General features: G+C 40.7%; 4 protein-coding genes across 4 annotated transcripts; 3 read left to right on the forward strand and 1 right to left on the reverse strand.

Annotated features, from left to right (window-relative positions):
• The first annotated feature begins 202 nt into the window (after nucleotides 1–202).
• LOC6040601 (transmembrane emp24 domain-containing protein 1) lies at nucleotides 203–1,410 on the forward strand. The gene is made up of 3 exons (XM_038265847.1): nucleotides 203–340; nucleotides 395–850; nucleotides 905–1,410. Exons 1-3 carry the CDS (start codon nucleotides 329–331, stop codon nucleotides 1,124–1,126), a joined length of 690 nt encoding a protein of 229 aa, XP_038121775.1. The 5' UTR covers nucleotides 203–328; the 3' UTR covers nucleotides 1,127–1,410.
• Nucleotides 1,411–3,393: 1,983 nt separating this feature from the next.
• LOC6040602 (transcription initiation factor TFIID subunit 2) lies at nucleotides 3,394–12,807 on the reverse strand. Its single transcript, XM_038262736.1, has 6 exons — nucleotides 12,663–12,807; nucleotides 10,781–12,598; nucleotides 4,998–5,621; nucleotides 4,545–4,937; nucleotides 3,789–4,488; nucleotides 3,394–3,720 (listed from the first exon to the last, which is right to left on the reverse strand). Exons 1-6 carry the CDS (start codon nucleotides 12,704–12,706, stop codon nucleotides 3,502–3,504), a joined length of 3,798 nt encoding a protein of 1,265 aa, XP_038118664.1. The 5' UTR covers nucleotides 12,707–12,807; the 3' UTR covers nucleotides 3,394–3,501.
• A 122-nt stretch (nucleotides 12,808–12,929) lies between these two features.
• Nucleotides 12,930–13,437, forward strand: LOC6040608 (small integral membrane protein 12-A). Its single transcript, XM_001849927.2, has 2 exons — nucleotides 12,930–13,140; nucleotides 13,217–13,437. Exons 1-2 carry the CDS (start codon nucleotides 13,011–13,013, stop codon nucleotides 13,354–13,356), a joined length of 270 nt encoding a protein of 89 aa, XP_001849979.2. The 5' UTR covers nucleotides 12,930–13,010; the 3' UTR covers nucleotides 13,357–13,437.
• Nucleotides 13,438–15,063: 1,626 nt separating this feature from the next.
• Nucleotides 15,064–17,029, forward strand: LOC6040609 (F-box/LRR-repeat protein 2). The gene is made up of 2 exons (XM_001849928.2): nucleotides 15,064–16,080; nucleotides 16,142–17,029. The coding sequence occupies exons 1-2, from the start codon at nucleotides 15,220–15,222 to the stop codon at nucleotides 17,000–17,002; spliced, it is 1,722 nt and encodes a 573-aa protein (XP_001849980.2). The 5' UTR covers nucleotides 15,064–15,219; the 3' UTR covers nucleotides 17,003–17,029.
• Nucleotides 17,030–17,227: the final 198 nt, after the last annotated feature.

A 17,227-nucleotide genomic window follows, 5' to 3' on the forward strand; every position in this document is an offset into this window, starting at 1 on the left:
TTTAGCACCCAATTCTAGAATAAATTAAATAATGCAAAAATCTAGGCAAAAATTAAAAAAAAAATCGATTCGAAAGTTTGAAAGCGCTGACTCTAAAATTCTAACTCCGACAACGCAAATTCATTTATTTAACGTTCGTTTTTTCCGTGTTCAAATAATATTTTCATCCTAGAGTTGCGTCGGTAAATGACACTCCCTCTACATCGCGAATCTGTCATCTTCATCTGACGTGTGCCTCTACTGTAATCGGAGTTTTATTTTCAAATTTACCAAAATCGCCTTGATTTTTTAAAAAATTCAAATTGATCTCAATTTTTGAGCTGTAAAAATGAAAATAACGGTATGTTTAGGTGCCTTATATGTTTATGCAATAATCAAACGATTAAATTTTCAGGTAAATTGGCTACTTTCGGTGCTTTTTGCGACACTTTTGCCGGGCATTCTCTGTTTGCAGAAGGAGATGACCATAATCATTGCTCCCGGGGGGAAGGATTGCTTCCACGAAAATGGCCTCACTGGTCAGATGGTGGATTTGGAGTATCAGGTTATTGACGGGTCGCACGGTGATTTGGACATCAGCTTCGATTTGACGGACTCGTCCGGGCGGTTGATATTTGCCGATTACAAAAAGTCCGACAACATCCACCGGTACAAGCTGCCCCAGGACACGGAACTGACGTTCTGCTTCAACAACGAGTTCAGCCGGATGAACAGCAAGACGGTCTTTTTCGAAATTATTATCGAACGTGAAGACGAGGACGCCGGATGGAGCAATTTCGATATTCTTGAAGGGCTTAGCCCAGAGGAATTTTACGACATGAAGGTGCAGGACATTGAGGATATTATAAAGGTAAACTTTGTGGTCTAAGATGCTTTAAGAAATACTGACAATCGACCGTTTTAGCGCGTTCGCAACAATCTGACCAAGGCGCGCCAGTTCCAGGACATGCTGCGGTCGCACGAGGCCCGCGATCGAAACATGGCCGAGGAAAACTACTTCAAGGTGAACGCGTGGTCCTTTTTTCAGATCATCATAATGCTCGGCGTAGGCTTCTGCCAGGTCGTGATGGTGAAAAGTCTCTTCGACACGGAATCAAAAGCGCACAAACTGTGGAGCAAAATGTAAGTTGGTCTTTACTTCCCGGCCGAATCTCACCGAGTTTTTTGCTCCTCCTCTTGTTCCGAAAAACAATCGGTTTTTATTCTGCTCTCTGTCTCAGTCATATTTAACTTTTCCTGCTAGAAAAAAAAAACAAACACGTTTCCCAGTAAATTTAAAATGTGCCATTGAATAACACAAAAAAACGGTACGTTAAACGAACTCATAGCGCAAAGGATCTTGTCCAAATACCAAAGTTTTTAGCAGGTGCGAGTGTGTCAATCGATAAATATACACAGCGTCGGTTTTTAGCTCGTAGTGTTTTTAAATTGTAGAGAAAGTCCCTTTCTTGAATTTCTATCTCATCGATACTTAACCCTTAAACGCCCAAATTATTTTTGGATTTATTTTTTATTTTTACCTTTGTTCTACGAACTACAAACTTTACTTTTCTTGTTATATGTTTTTCTTGTTTAATTTATAGTATTTTAATCTGCATTTATTATGAGTTTATTTTTGTTGTACTGTCTCCTAACATTACCTTTTGCCTTTTTTAGTTTTTTCATGTTCTAAAGCCACATTGTTTTTTCACATTTTCTACTATAGCATGAGATGCATAGTCTGGAACAATACAAAAATTACTGCATACATATTTTTACATAAAATTAAGAAAATGTTAGTGAAAAACACAGTCAAAGTTGTTCATTTTTTCAAAAGGAACTGAATTTAAGAATTTTGAAGTTTAGGGATCTTTAAGAATTTAAGAATCTAAGAATTTAAGAATTTAAGAATTTAAGAATTTAAGAATTTAAGAATTTAAGAATTTAAGAATTTAAGAATTTAAGAATTTAAGAATTTAAGAATTTAAGAATTTAAGAATTTAAGAATTTAAGAATTTAAGAATTTAAGAATTTAAGAATTTAAGAATTTAAGAATTTAAGAATTTAAGAATTTAAGAATTTAATAATTTAAGAATTTAAGAATTTAAGAATTTTAGAATTTTAGAATTTTAGAATTTTAGAATTTTAGAATTTAAGAATTTAAGAATTTAAGAATTTAAGAATTTAAGAATTTAAGAATTTAATAATTTAAGAATTTAAGAATTTAAGAATTTAAGAATTTAAGAATTTAAGAATTTAAGAATTTAAGAATTTAAGAATTTAAGAATTTAAGAATTTAAGAATTTAAGAATTTAAGAATTTGAGAATTTAAGAATTTAAGAATTTAAGAATTTAAGAATTTCATAATTTAAGAATTTCAGAATTTCAGAATTTCAGAATTTAAGAATTTAAGAATTTAAGAATTTAAGAATTTAAGAATTTAAGAATTTAAGAATTGAAGAATTTAAGAATTTAATAATTTTAGAATTTTAGAATTTTAGAATTTTAGAATTTTAGAATTTTAGAATTTTAGAATTTTAGAATTTAAGAATTTAAGAATTTAAGAATTTAAGAATTTAAGAATGTAAGAATTTAAGAATTTAAGAATTTAAGAAATTAAGAAATTAAGAATTTAAGAATTTAAGAATTTAAGAATTTAAGAATTTAAGAATTTAAGAATTTAAGAATTTAAGAATTTAAGAATTTAAGAATTTAAGAATTTAAGAATTTAAGAATTTAAGAATTTAAGAATTTAAGAATTTAAGAATTTAAGAATTTAAGAATTTAAGAATTTAAAGAATTTTAGAATTTTAGGGTTGGCGATTGTCCACGATCCATACAGAAAAGTTTTTTTTTGTATGGAAATTGTCCACGATTGGGGGGTGTTTGAGATTACCAAAAAAAAAGTGTCCACGTGGTTTATGGATAGTCCCAACACAGCCTCTCCCCCTCCCCCACCTGCTTACGTGATAAAAGAACGCTTCCTTCCATTTTTCATCTTCATCACTAGAAAAAAATAAAAATTCATTTTAGACATCCATAAATTCAAAAATCTAAAACTTCACAAAAAATGGCTGTTTTTTTATTTTATATAATGCTTTTCAAAAATTCACAAAACCAAAAGTTATAAAATCACAAAATTTTCAAATCAAGATAAAATATAGGTTCAAAGATTGTAATGTTCAACCTAACATTTAGAATATCTTTAATTCGAAAATTTCGAAAGTCGGTCCTATTATGAATTGAATTATTGTATTCAACTGAATCATTCAAAATAAAAAAGGTGAAACAAATATAAATACAAACTATATTTTATAAAAATATTTTCAAGAATCGATCAATTGCGGTTGGAAAGCCTTGTCAAGTTGTCTTTGATGGAATTTCGGTATTGAAATATACTTTATAAAACATATCTCTAGTTTACACGATACCTTAGACATAAATGTATTTTCATCTGTCTCAAAACATAGATAAACCATAATTATTAGAGAGGGGAAAATAAAATTTAAAAAATACGCACATTCACAACGTCAAATCCAACGTCGTCGGATTACTGTCCCGGCTGGAGCTGTCCGCCGAGCTGAGCGTTTCCTGCGTGTCCTCCTTGATCAGCCGCACGATGCTCGGATCCTTCTTTTCCTTGCTCTTCTCGCGGTCCTTTTCGCGGTCCCGATCCTTTTCCTTGTTGTGCTTGTGTTTGTGCTTATGCTTGTGCTTTTTCTTGTCCTTCTTTTTCTTTTTCTGAAAGGGAGAAGATTTGGGTTTGATGAGTACTACTGATTTTTGGGGAACCGAATTTCTGGTCTTACCTTGCTTCCGTCGGATTTGCTGCTGACGCTCGGTTCGGACGCGACAGCCGGAACGACCGTTTCGGACGATTTGCTGCTGCTGCCGAACATGCCCGGTTCGAAGCCGGTCGGACCGGTGACGGAGCTGCTGCTCGGCGTGATTCCTGGCAGCGAGATCGAGTTGTCCGAGTAAAAGTCGGTTTTGGACTTTTTCACCGGCGGCGGTTCCGTGCTGACCATGGTGATGGAGTTTTGGTCGTCCAGGTCGACGATTTCCTCTTTGAGGTCGGACTGCCGGTCGACCATTTCGACGATTTCGGTCTTGATGTTGGAGTCGACCGTTTCGAGGATTATTTCGTCGCGGATTTCCTCCTCTCCGACGCCCATTGGGGAACCTTCGCGGCTTCGGATCGACGGGATGAGCAATTCAGTTGGGCCAATGTCGATCAGGTCGAGGGGTTTCACGTCCAGCGGGCTGAGCGAACGCTGGCGCTTCTGGGACATGGACTCGAGCTCGATTTCCGCCAGCTGGTCACGCTCGCGCTCGGAGTCGGTTCGTTCGCGGTTGGCCACGGCGGCAAATGAGGAGGCCAGTTTCTGCGGCTTTAGGATCGAGGCGAGCTCAGGGTTGGGCAGACAGTTGGGCACGCGCGTTCCGTACAGCGTGTAGTACAGATCGACCATGTCGCAGCGAAGGCGCGTGTCGTGGGACAGGAGACCACTAAAAGAGGGGAGATTTTAGTAAATAAGTTACCCAATTTAAACATTGATTCTTACTTCATGTTATTCCAAATGCGCAGCGCCAGCTCCTCCCGATCCAGCCGGTGTCGATTGCCCTTATCAAACGGAAGGTTCTCGATGAGCAACCTGCCCAGCCTGTGGCGCGCCATCGGATCCGGATCCGTCTCCAGCAGATCGATCAAATTCTCCAGGTCCTCCCAGCGGCCGTCGATTTTCACATAGTCCACCAAACACTCCATGGCGGCCACCCGAACGTCAATGTACTGCCCGTACTCGGCGTAACTTCGGTAGATTTTCGGATTCGTGGGCAGGTGGCCACACTTTTGCAGCTTCCGGATCACCTTGAGGCACGCAATCGACACGGTGTACTTGTACGAGGGAAGGTGCTTCTCCAAGTTCAATATCCTGGTGACCTCCTCGAGGACCAATCTAAAAATGAAATTCATTAACCTTCGTACAACAAACCGGCATTCCCCGGCCAAAACTCACTTTGAATCCGCGGACAAGTTCTCCGACGTCAGCGCCATTCCCTGGTGCACCATCGAAACCACCGGCGTGATGGAGTTCCCCAAAGCCTCAACCAGCGCCGCCCGGTAGTAATTGTCTGAGTAGTGATTCTTGGTGTTATCGTTGTACTTGAACAAGTCCAGCAAAAACCGAATCACCTCCGGCGGACAGATTCCGTGCGCCGTCCGCAACCCCGCCATCGCCACCGGAATGGTCTTTTGCAGAAAGTAGTGCTGAAAGTTCGTGAAATTGTTCTGCCTGATAATGTGCGGCGCCGAAAAGGAGCCGAAGAACTTTTTAAATATCGTCAACATGGCCGGCGGACCCTGCCACGAAGTGACCATCGAGTTGGCCACCTTGGTCAGGCAGAGCGCGGCCTTGCAGCGCACTTCGTAGAAAATCTGCTCGTTCTCTATGGTATCGGTGAGGGCGAGCCGAGTAGCCGGTGAGGCGTACCGTTCGAGGGCGGCGATCGAATCCAGCTGGGCGGTCACGTCGCGCTCGTGGCGCAGCTGGAACTGCCACTGGAAGTCGGGCTGCTCGATGTGAACGGAACGCAGCAGGGTCATCTCGGGGTCGAGGCGGATCCACAGCACGGGGGATTCGCTGAAAGGTAAGATAAAAAGAAAATTTCATCAACATTAACCGCCGGCGTGCCTTGCGAGCAAATGTGCTATGTAGGAAGGTATTTTGAATCGCGCTTAAAGGCTGATACGTCACGAAGCGGGTCACGAAAAGTAACGTACCACATCGCTTATCACTTTCCTTCGCGCAGTGCTTGGTTGCAATATGTTTTAATGAACAAAAATTAAATTATTTTTATTTGATTATTTATTTGAATGCGACTGAAAATGGAGTACCCGACGCGATTGGTAGTGAGCAATGTATTTCTTATGGAGCGAACTGTCAAACTACCAGTCGAATCGGGTATTCCATTATAAACGTTCAATTTTAATTTTGTACACTCAAATGCCGATGGTTTGACACCAAATGTTGTCAAAGGAACGAGGTCACTTTTTAGTTTGACACCCTTTTGACACGGACGAGTTCACACACACTACCGAAGGCGAGGTTTATTTTGATAGTGTGCGTGAGCGCCATGTAAAAAGTGACAGTTCGGGTCCTAACATCGGGATAAGATTGTAGATTTTCTATCGTTCAACGATATAGCTCAATTCCAGGGCTTTTTTTGTAAAGGACCTATAAGCTATTGTCTTTCATATGTTTATAGGACCTAATAAAAAAAAGTCTAGAATTTTCGTTGTGGTCAGAAAGCTGTAAAATTGCTTTTTCAATTAATTTTGAAAACTTTGGTTGACCGTAAGTATCTTGCTTGACAGTTCGTTTTATAGGCCTATACAGGGCCACAGTTGATTAATCGAATCACAGTTGATTTTTGTTACATTTTGCATGAAAATTGGAAAAAAGTGATCACACGCAGAAAAATATTTTGTAGAATCAGCCTGTACGAGGTTTGATTCAACAAAATTTTTGTTGAATATTTATATTTTCTCAATTCCACAAAAATCTTTTGTTGTTTTGAAAATGTTGCTTTGACGTTTAGCGTTGATTCAACAAAAATGTTGATTTTCAAATCAACAAAACGTTTTGCTGATTCAAATAAGTTTTATTTTTCTGCGTGCAGAAATTATACAATATTACAATAAAATTAATTGTTCTCTAACGTGCCTTTTATATCTGTAAGCTAAAATTAACATGGGGTTTTACGGGCCAATTGCCTCAAAAGGCTGAATTTCAATCGCAGAATGCCGGAAACCAAAAAGACCGATTTTCTTTATAGCTCAGAATTAAGCAAAATTTAGGGAAAAGTCATAACAATAATCACTTAAATTAAAAAAAAAAACAAAGATTCAAAAATTTATAAAAATATATAATTGTAACTTTAAGATTTGAAAAATTCAAAAAATTTAAAAGTTCAAAAAAAAAGAAAATTCAAAGAAATTTACATTCAGCAATTTTAAAAAAACAGTATTTATTCAAAACTTATGAAAAAAATATTTTTTTTAAATCCAAGTATATTAAAATAAAATTTATTAATACAAAAATCCAAAATCAACAAATTGTTTGAAGAATTGCAATTTATAGAAATCCCCTGGGCCTTGTAAAGTCAAGGGGCATGATTTGATCCTAGTGCATTAGTTAAAATTTGGGTATACATTCTTTTTTATAAGCACTATGGACACCACTTCATGCTACGAGAACTCGCTTTGTCGCAGCCCCAGGGCTTAAGCGTTGACCGATAAGCTGTCTTCGTGAACTAGGTAGTTCTCCGATAGTGAAAATATCACAATTGCACAAGACACCGCTGCTTCTGTGACTTTTTCACTATCACAATGTGGGATTTAGGTGGGACTTTAGGATAGTACAATTGATTTGTTGCTTAGCATTAGCATTTAAAATAAATCTGTATGCTTTCCAAATCTATTTGATGATAAATTTAGTTGCAATTGTTAAGTTAGAGTAATGCTGTCATTAAACTTTGATTGATGTAGAATACTAGGCATTCGTTTATGTCAAATTGTTCATAGAGTCTCGATCAATCAATAATGTAATGATATCGGACAAAATTCGTTGATCTGTTGAACTAACGGTTTTCGGATTATGGTTGTATCGACCATTGTTGCGAATCGAGGAACTACGGATCTTTTGACGTAAATGGTCATTTCTTTTTCAAATCGCGATTTCTATCCTATTTGTATATCAGTTCACAAATTTTTATTGTTTTTTGATAGAAGTAGTACTGCAACAGTTAAAGGAACGTTTAGTTTTGAACATTAAGTTTAGAGGATTTTAGATTAAAATTTAGATTTTCAATCCAAAGTAGTTAGCAAATGAATATTTGGACTTAAATGAATAATTGAACATTTTGGACTTATGAATAACACACAACTGTGCATTTATTCTAGAGTCAGATCCATACAGCGTCAGTGTTTATTTGGTCGAAGTGTACTAATTCATTGGCAGATCTGATTCTAGTTGTAATGTACGACAAGACTACTGACGGACGTGACAGGACGAGGGCCCAGTTTAGAGGTTTCAACATCAACAATGTGCGGCTGGACCACCCTCCCAAAAAAAAAAAAAAAGAATTGCAATTTATAGAAATCAAAAAATTTGGAATGTAAGAGAAGAGAGAAAATTTCAGAATTTGAGAAATTAAGAATTTTAAAATTTCTAAATTTATTCAAGAGTTTTAGAATTGTTTTATCAAAATTTGGGTCCAAGTATATTCGGTAATTCGGTAATTTCGGAATACACCCTTCCGGCAGCAGCTGAAGATTCATGCAGTCCCACGTCGCATGTTCGGGTGTAGACCTACGGAAGACCTTGCCGCGAGGATAGGTGAGTAAGACTATACGAGCCACCTACGGCATAATTCCTCGGGCTCCCCAGGTCAACCATAAGCTACCCCAGGTTCTCCGTGCAGGACGCATTGGGGGTAGAAAGCGGATAGAATATGCAAAAGATCAAAGTAGGCCACGAGGCATACTTTTAAAGTGGTTTGTATCTGCAAAGGAATTTGTATTAACAAAAGGATCAAACATAAAAAGGCGATACTAATTAATACTTCCCTGCGACCTTGGAGGTCTCTCGGTTGGACATATAGCCGTGGACACCATACTTGGTAGCAATCCTCGTCAGTCGGTGTGGTATTGATCACAGCTGGTGTTATCCTGCGGCTGCGTAGCAAGTCAGATGCTCGCTCATTCAGTTTGAAACGAAAAGAACAAAAGAGAACACAAGAAAACATTAGATTCTGATAGTGAGTTTCAACTCAGCTGTAAAGTGTAATATCATATTAAATATAAATAATTATAATTATAATTTCACCTCATGATTATTTACAGACACTTTATTTATTTTGCTTTCACTATCACTTTCACTATTTCTTCGGGTCGTCTAATTTTCGTCGTGTTCCCGTACATGGAGAATTCCGCATAACTAATCACTGCTGGTTTGTAGTGTCATGTCGAACATGTTACAAGCTAACACAACAGTGGCATAGAAACAGAACTTCACAAGCACGGGAATTTGCACACGACCTCCCAGTGAATTAATACCGAGCTCTAACTATTTTCATACTACTATTACCTAAAATGTCCAAAGCAGCTCAGTAAAACTCACTGGGAGCGTTCCACAATTTAGCCCCATCCGGGGGGATCAAAATTTGGGTCCAAGTATATTGAAATAAAAAAAAATATTAATTCAAAAAATCCGAAATCATAAAAACAATTAAAAAAATAAGGTTTACAAATTCCGAAATTTAAAAACTCAACATTCTTAAAACTCAAAATTCAGAAAATGAAAATCGCATAAAAAAAAAAACAATTTTAAATACGAAAATTCGGATCTCCAGCGAAGTCCTCACCAATATTTCACTCTGGATAATTGAATAACGGAATTTTTCTTTCTATCAAAATGTGGGTCTCCAACCTCAAAAATTGCTCAATAAATGCCCAAATTTTGAGAGATTGAATTTAAGGATTTCAGACTTAAAGATTTTAAATTGAAAAAAAAAAATAAAGAATTGCAATTTTAAGAACTTAATAATTAGGAATAATTAGGAAAAAAATCAGAATTGAGACTCAAATTTTGAGTACTTAAGAATTTTAAAATTTCTAAATTTATGAGTTTAAGAATTGTTATGTATGAACTTTTAATTTTGAATTTTGAATATTTAATTTTTTTTTTGTAATTTTTTAATTTGTGAATTAAAATTTAAATGTTTTCAATTTTTAAAACATATTTTTTTATTGCCAAGAAAAGTGTAATTTAAGATTGCAAAACCAAAGAATTGCCATTCTAAATACTCAAAAATTTAGAAATTTAAGAGAATTTAAAAATTTCAGAACTTGAGAACATAAGAATTCTAAAAATTTTAAATTAAAGTGTTTACGAATTTTTATGTATGATCTTTTTTAATTTTTTTTTGCTGTATATATGTATTCTTGAAAATTCTTTTTTTTTTGTGTTTTTTTAATTTGTAAGTATTAATTTAATTGGGTACTAAAGCCCTATGTCAAATTTTATGTACAACGGTAAAAAACACGATTAAAAACCATTTATGATCACTTTTTTTCATTTTAATGCTAAAAAAAATTGTCAAGACAACATTTTTTCGATGGATCAACTATGGTCCCCTTGGAACAAGCTGTCAAGTAGAAGCTATTTTCTGTCAAGTCAAGAGCTGTCAAGTAGGAGCTATTTTTCTGTCTGTGTTTCTGTCAAGAAGGACCGCGAGGTTAATTTCTAAAATTGATTTAAAAATCCATTTTAAACTCTTTGTGGTCATACAAAGGGTCATTGTACTCAGAAAAATAAGCTTTATCGCTGTAAACAATAAAATCAGCAATCTACGCTTCATTTTAGGACCCAATTGTTTTTTTTTTAATTTTTTAATATTTTAATCTTTTTTATATCTTTTTTGGGGGCAAAAAAATATAAAAATTTAAATGACAATCCTAGGTTTCAGCATTTGGATGAAAAAACTTTGTAAACTTTGAAAAATATTTGCAAAGGCTTAATTTGCTTTAAAGCCATTTTGCAACTATAAAAATGTTCATCGAAGCAACTTTCAAAAAAAATATATATATAAAAATTATGATAATATTAAAAATATTAAAACTCAAGACAAAAAAATATTAAGCAATTATGTGAAAAAAAACATCAACTAGAAATTGTTTACACGAGAAAAATTAAACCAAATCAATACTAAAAATCCTACAAGTGAAAAAAGTACTTACTCCATCGGCGACAGATCCATGTCCACCTCCTCCCCGGTGCACAGCGGAATCTTTTTCTTCTTGTTTCGCCGGCTCTTCGAGTGGCACGTAATGTCCGACTTGACGACAATGTTTTCGATCTGGAGCGTGTGCTTGAACGTGCCGTCCAGTTCCTGCAGCTGGATCAGCAGCGGGCCCACGTACTTGCGCACCCCCTTCTGGTTGACGGCGTCCTGGCGAATCTCCAGCTCGATCGTGTTACGCTTCCGGTTGAACACCGAGGTCATCGTGAAGCGGGCATGACCACCGGTTCGCACCCACTGGTCGATGAACACGGCCATGTCCTTGCCGGTGACGGTGAAGATCGCCTTCGTGAAGATGTTGGTGGAGATGTGCAGCTGGTGCCACAGACCGCTGCTGATTTTCGTTGAGGCGGCGTTCGACGCCAGGGCGAGTTGTTTGTTGAAGACCTGCAGAAGGAGTTCTTGGCCGATGCGGTGTTCCAGCATGCGAATCACGAGGTGGGCCTTCTTGCGCATGATTTCAACGTATTTTGGGGAGATTGTGTGAATGTTTTTGATTGGGAAATAGAACGGATTGTCGTTGTAGGCTTTCGCTGGGGCGGCTGGAGATTGGTTGATGCTGGAAACTGCTGGGGGAGCCGGAGCTTGGCTACAGTCCAGAATGATTCCGCCGAACTTCTCTTCGTACTTGACGACCTCGGCGAGTTCGTCTCGGATCCAGGCGCGGTACGCGTTGTTTCCGAAGCACTTTTTCGAGTACAGACCGCACATGTACTCGGCGATTCCACGCGCCAACCAGGCGTCCGACCAGTTTTGCATCGTGATGAAGCAGCCGAAGAATTGTTCGGCGATCGCTTTGGACATGACCTTACGCGCGACGAACGTCTGATCGATGATGGCAATCGAGTGCAGCAGGTGCGTCGACAGGATCGTCATCGTGGCGTACGCGTTGCAATCGTTGTCGATTTCATCCACAAAGACCTGTTTGTAGCAGGTGAAAGGATATCGCTGCGTCAGTGCCTCCTCGTAGAACTCGAACGCTTCGTGCATGTACCGCACGGTATTCTTCAGCAGGGGCATCAACTGGGGCAGACAAAAGTGTGTCACCTCGTGCATGTGCGGGTCGACGTAAATCTCAAACGGACCAACGGCCAACGCAATATTCGGCGCCGAAACCGGAACCGACACCGTATAATGGTACGTTTTCCGCCGCAAATCCGGAGTCATCACGACTTCGACCAGCTCCCCACAGGAGACGGCCGTCATGTTCTTGTCCACGGTAAATTCCAACTTCCAAGTGCACGGTTCCGCATAACTGTCCACGCAGGGGAACCAAAGTCTCGAGGAATTCTCGTGCCCGTAAGTGAACATGTGCGCCGCCCGTTCCTCCATCGTTCCCTCTCCCTCGGGAATGACAAAGTGCACCCCGCCGGAAGGATCCTCCAGCGAAAACTCGATTCCAATCCGCAGCCCCCTTCCCTCGCCAATCAAGTGAGTAGCCTGCTCCGGAACCACAATCACCAGCTCTCCCGCATTGTTGTCCGGGTCGGTCTTCTTGGCCATCTCCAAGTGACACTTGGAGAACACCTCCAGCGACTTGGTCTTGTTGTCCTGGCAAATGTCCAGAAACGGATCAAAGTAATGGAACGTGGCCTCATAGCTGTCGTTCAGAATAACCCGATAGATCCGGCACTGGCGACAATTCAGACGGATTATCTTCAACGTCTCCTTCACCGGCACGATGGTCAACTCCACGAAGCCAATGATGCTCTTCCGCTCGAAACTGATGCCGGTCAGGCTCAGAATCTGGTGAACTGTGCAGGAAGAAAAAGCAACGTCAAAACATTTCACGCAATCGCACCAAAATCAGCAATACTTATAATTTGAACGGCCGCACATTGTCCGCCGTCTTTTCCTTCTTCATTTTGAGAGATTTCGATGCAGTTTAGCGCACCATTTCCACCGAAAAATCAAATTATTCGGATAAAATCACTTGTTTACGCAGAAAACGACGCCGCCTCCACAGCAGCTAAAAATTGTGTTGTGACGTTTACTTTCAATACAATAACGTCAAACCACAACTCACAGCATGCGCGCATGCTGTCAGTTTGGGCGTCGCGATGCCGGAACGTCAAAATCAGCTGAAATCGGAAACATAACAAAATTGCGTCACACACCGGCGAATTTCGTAAAGTGATAAAAATAACAAAACCGTAAATTTGATAAAAATGTGGCCACTGATTCTCCAATTTTTGCGCTCCAATGTGGCCTACATCACACTGCCGATTGCGGGAATCGTGGGCGTGATCGGGTACAACATTGAGAGTTTGCTGTCCGACAAGTACACGCCGTACAGTGGTAAGAGGGAAATAGGGTTGTTTACCGAAGGAAGCTTAAGATTTTTTTTATTCATTTGATGAACTTTCTTTTGCAGCCTCCATTCAGGAGCAGCGCGCGGAGCGCAACACAGATGATGAAAACCTTAAAAATGCAGCAGATGTAGAAAAGCTTGTGTACAGGGAAAATGTCCTGGGAAGAAATCTTTCTCCTTCGCTGGATAGCAGTAAGAAATGAAACTAAAATATTCTGACAGATTCTTCATTGTTTAAATTTAGTGTTGGTTTTTATACAAATAAACGGCATTTTATCGTAGAACTTGTTGTAATGTTATTATTTAAATTTTCAAGATATTTGAGAAAGATATGAAGGAAATTTCTAAGTCACTCAACCCCCGATGGTTGGTCACTTTTTCGTTTGACACTTTTTTAGTTTGTACCCCGTTAGTTGGTCAAAGTCAAACTAAAAAGTGACGAACTGTCACTTTTTACACGGCGCTCACGCACACTATCAAAACAAACGTTTGATAGTGTGAGTGAACTCCGTGTAAAAGGGGTGTCAAACTAAAAAATGACTCCGTTCGTTTGACAACAGTTGGTGTCAAACCATCGGGGTTTGAGTGTAAATCGTTCCCAGTTCCTGAGGAGAACACCGCCTTGAAGAGTATCGAGGCCGGCATTTACAAAGTGGATTCAGTGGCAGGTATCAGGAACTCTACAACTTGATGGTTGGTCGGCAATGCCGTCGTACTCGATGGTACTGGGATGCCATTTCAAAAAACGGGGCTTTTCATTGTATTTTTCAATTTCGATAAAACTTTTGTCATGCGTTCCTTAGGTTTAAAAAGCACATTCGGCTTGATCAGTTTGTTTTGGCAAAATGACGAGAACCTCGTTCCAATCATAAGTTTTTAAAATATCGATGTATCGACGGATTTTTTTTTTTCGCAAAAAAAAACTTTTCTTGGGACTGTACATTGGTATTTCATGAAAATTTAAATGTCTTCAAAGGAGTTCAAACAGGCTTAATATGAGTATAAACGCAGTAAAATGCATTTTAACTGGTTTTCGGTTGCAACCGATTAAACTTTAACTTTCATTAAAATTTTGAAGTTTTTCGAAAAAAAAAAATCATTTAAGCCGACTTTGAAGAGGGGGCGACATAAACTTTGAAAAATATTTGCAACTGCCTTACTAAAAAGCAAAAAATATATTTTTTTGTTTAAAAAGGGGTCAAGAAACAGCTTTACGAACAGCAGAACAAAGGAGAGGGAGCGATTTCTTGGGGCTTTTCTTCACCCTCTCTGGCTTACTTACACTGCCGCTGCTGCCCATTTGATTTTTTCCTTGACCGGTTCCTTCCGAAGTGCGTATATTGTGGATTTAGCTCGTAGCTGGACTTTCTGGCATCTTCTCACGGTCATTGGAAACGGTCGTGGATAGACCTAGGGGTTCCCAGTTGGAGTGAAAAAAATCAATTGATAGAAAAAATTATGGATTAACATTTTGCTTTTTTATCACTTCTCCGACATCAGGAATAATTGTTTGAACATGCTCGCAATTTTTTATTCGGTCGGAAAAATATTATTTTCTTGAAAAACCTTCATTTTTAATCACATGATCACCCCTAATTCTGGCTCGATGCCGCCATCATGCGACCGCGTGCTCCGTTTGTTTGTCAACAAAGCTGCAGCTGGATGGTGAGACGAAGTGAGGGGGTAAGAGATTTTGACATTTTTATGCCCGCATCTGGCCCGCCGCCTATTTCGTCGGTCACTGAGCCGCCGGTCGTTTCCAGTGACCGAGTCCAGCTAGGTACTGATCGTACAATACCGCTTATGTCTCGACTCAACTTGCTTTATTTTTGTTGGTGGTAAACGACCCTATAATGCTGTCAGTTCTAAGCTGGCCAACCTGGCAACCCTGCACTAGTTGACAGCTGCTCGCTCGATGTAAACATTACCACTTTTGTGAAAAGAAATCCCGTGATTGCGGCTTTGTCTATTTGCGTCGTGTCATTTTGTTCGTGATATTATCGTAACAAGCGGCCAGTGTCCGGTTGTCCCCCGTTGTCCGCAGCTGTGTTCCGAACCGGTTCGTAATGGACACGGTTCCGCCTACGCCACCCCCGCCATCGGCCTCAGCGAACGAAGCCCCGCCTCTTCCGCGATTGCCCACGGAAATTTTGGTGACCATCTTTCAGCATTTACCGATGGCGGACTTGGCCCAGGTGCGACTCACTTGCCACCATTGGCACGACACGATCTGCTACACGTCGTCCCTGATGGAAAAGTTTGTGTTGTCGTTCAAGAACTGCCGCCTGTACGAGGGCTGCGAGCAGTGTCGGGTTTTGGCCAAGTCGAAGAGTGTTTACACCAAGGCAACCCTGAAGGCGGTGGCCGTCGAGGATGCGGCGGACACGCTGTGGTGCGCCCTCGGCGAAGATCTGCAGGACCTCACGCTGAACGATTGTTCGATCTCGGGGGAGACGCTGGTACGGCTGTTGAGGTGCACACCGAATTTGAGGTATTTCGCGCTGAAGACCACAAAGTTTGAGGAGTTTCACATCAACAACGTTTCGGTGGACTTTCGGTTGGAGAAGCTGGAAACGCTCACGCTGCGTTCGATCTTCGTGTACGACGAGTGCTTCGCAATGTTCCGACAGATTTGTCCCCGGTTGAAGGTGCTGAAGCTCAACTATTCATCGTTTGAGGGCTGGGGCGAGAAGTTGGTGCAGTTTGTCCAGACGGTGCGGGGCACGCTGGAGGGCATTAATCTGAGCTACACCAAAATTGGCGCGAATCTGCTGCACAAACTTGCCACCGTCGATCGGCTGCGGTTGAAGAAGATCTCGCTTAAATCTAGCTACGACCTCAAGCAGAGGGACATCATCCAGCTGAGCCGGCTACAGCCCTCGATCGTGCATTTGAACATTGACAATTTGTTCCCCGCGGATGATCAGGTTAAGCACGATATTGCAAAGCGGTAGTGTTTTTTGTACGATTCAACTTTTCTTCTTTTAGATTCTCAGCGAAATCAGTCGAAACCTGCCCAACTTGAAGCGCATCAAGCTGCACATCTGTCGGGTGCACAACCTGCAGCATTCCTTCCTCGGGAACATGCGCCGGTTGGAGTACTTGAAGATCACCGACGCGACTCACGTGGCCGGCAATCTGGACCTGAGCGCGTACGAAAATACTCACCTCGAGAAGCTGTATGTTTCGGCGGCGACCTTTTCGCGCAACACGCTGCCACGATTCTTCGAAAAGTCGCCCAACATTCGAAGTCTCACACTGTACCAGTGCTCGTACGAGAACATCCATGATTTGCAGCTGTCCTTTGCCCACCTCAAGAAGCTCGAATACCTGAACCTGCAGCGAACGTTCGACATCGACGACAGCTTCTTCAGCCGTACCGTCTTCGACAGCGTCAACATGCCCTTCGAGAGAATCCGTTTTTTCCCGGTGACGAACCTGACCCGCCTGTGCTACCTTAACCTGAGCCGGTGCCGCGATCTCTCGGACGAAACGCTGGTCGCGATCAGCTTTCCGCGGCTCAAGAAGATCGATCTGCGCGGGCTAAACATTACGGATTTCGGCGTCCGTGCCCTCGTGCGGCAATGTCCCCGTCTCGAGTACGTGCACGTGGACGCGTGCAAGCGAATCTGTGACAGTGCGGTGCTAATGCTTTGCCGTGACCTGCGGCGCCTCAAGCTGCTCAACCTGGACGGGTGTCGTGCAATTACGGATGCTTCCATCGAACACGTTATCGCGCACTGCCGGACGAGCCTGGTGTGGCTCAACATGATGAACTGTCCGCTGCTGACCGACGAAGCCAAGCACCGGCTTGAGGGCGTCCGAAGCATACGGTCGCTGTACGTCTGAAGCGGCGTGCGTTGTTAGTTTGTGGTGGTGGGTAATTATTTATTTAAACAAAAATCCGAGATCGTCTGAACTATACTCGGCAAGCCGCGGAGGCAGCGGAGCCAGCAGAAGCAGCACAATAATAGATGAATCAAATTCGTTCAACTTTACACAGTTTTCGGAAATCGTGATGCAAAAATTTTAAACTGTTTATTTTTAAGCAAAAAATATTCGGTCGTGAGCAAA

This window comes from Culex quinquefasciatus, chromosome 3, assembly GCF_015732765.1.
Source record: "Culex quinquefasciatus strain JHB chromosome 3, VPISU_Cqui_1.0_pri_paternal, whole genome shotgun sequence".
Classification (NCBI taxonomy): Eukaryota; Metazoa; Arthropoda; class Insecta; order Diptera; family Culicidae; genus Culex; species Culex quinquefasciatus.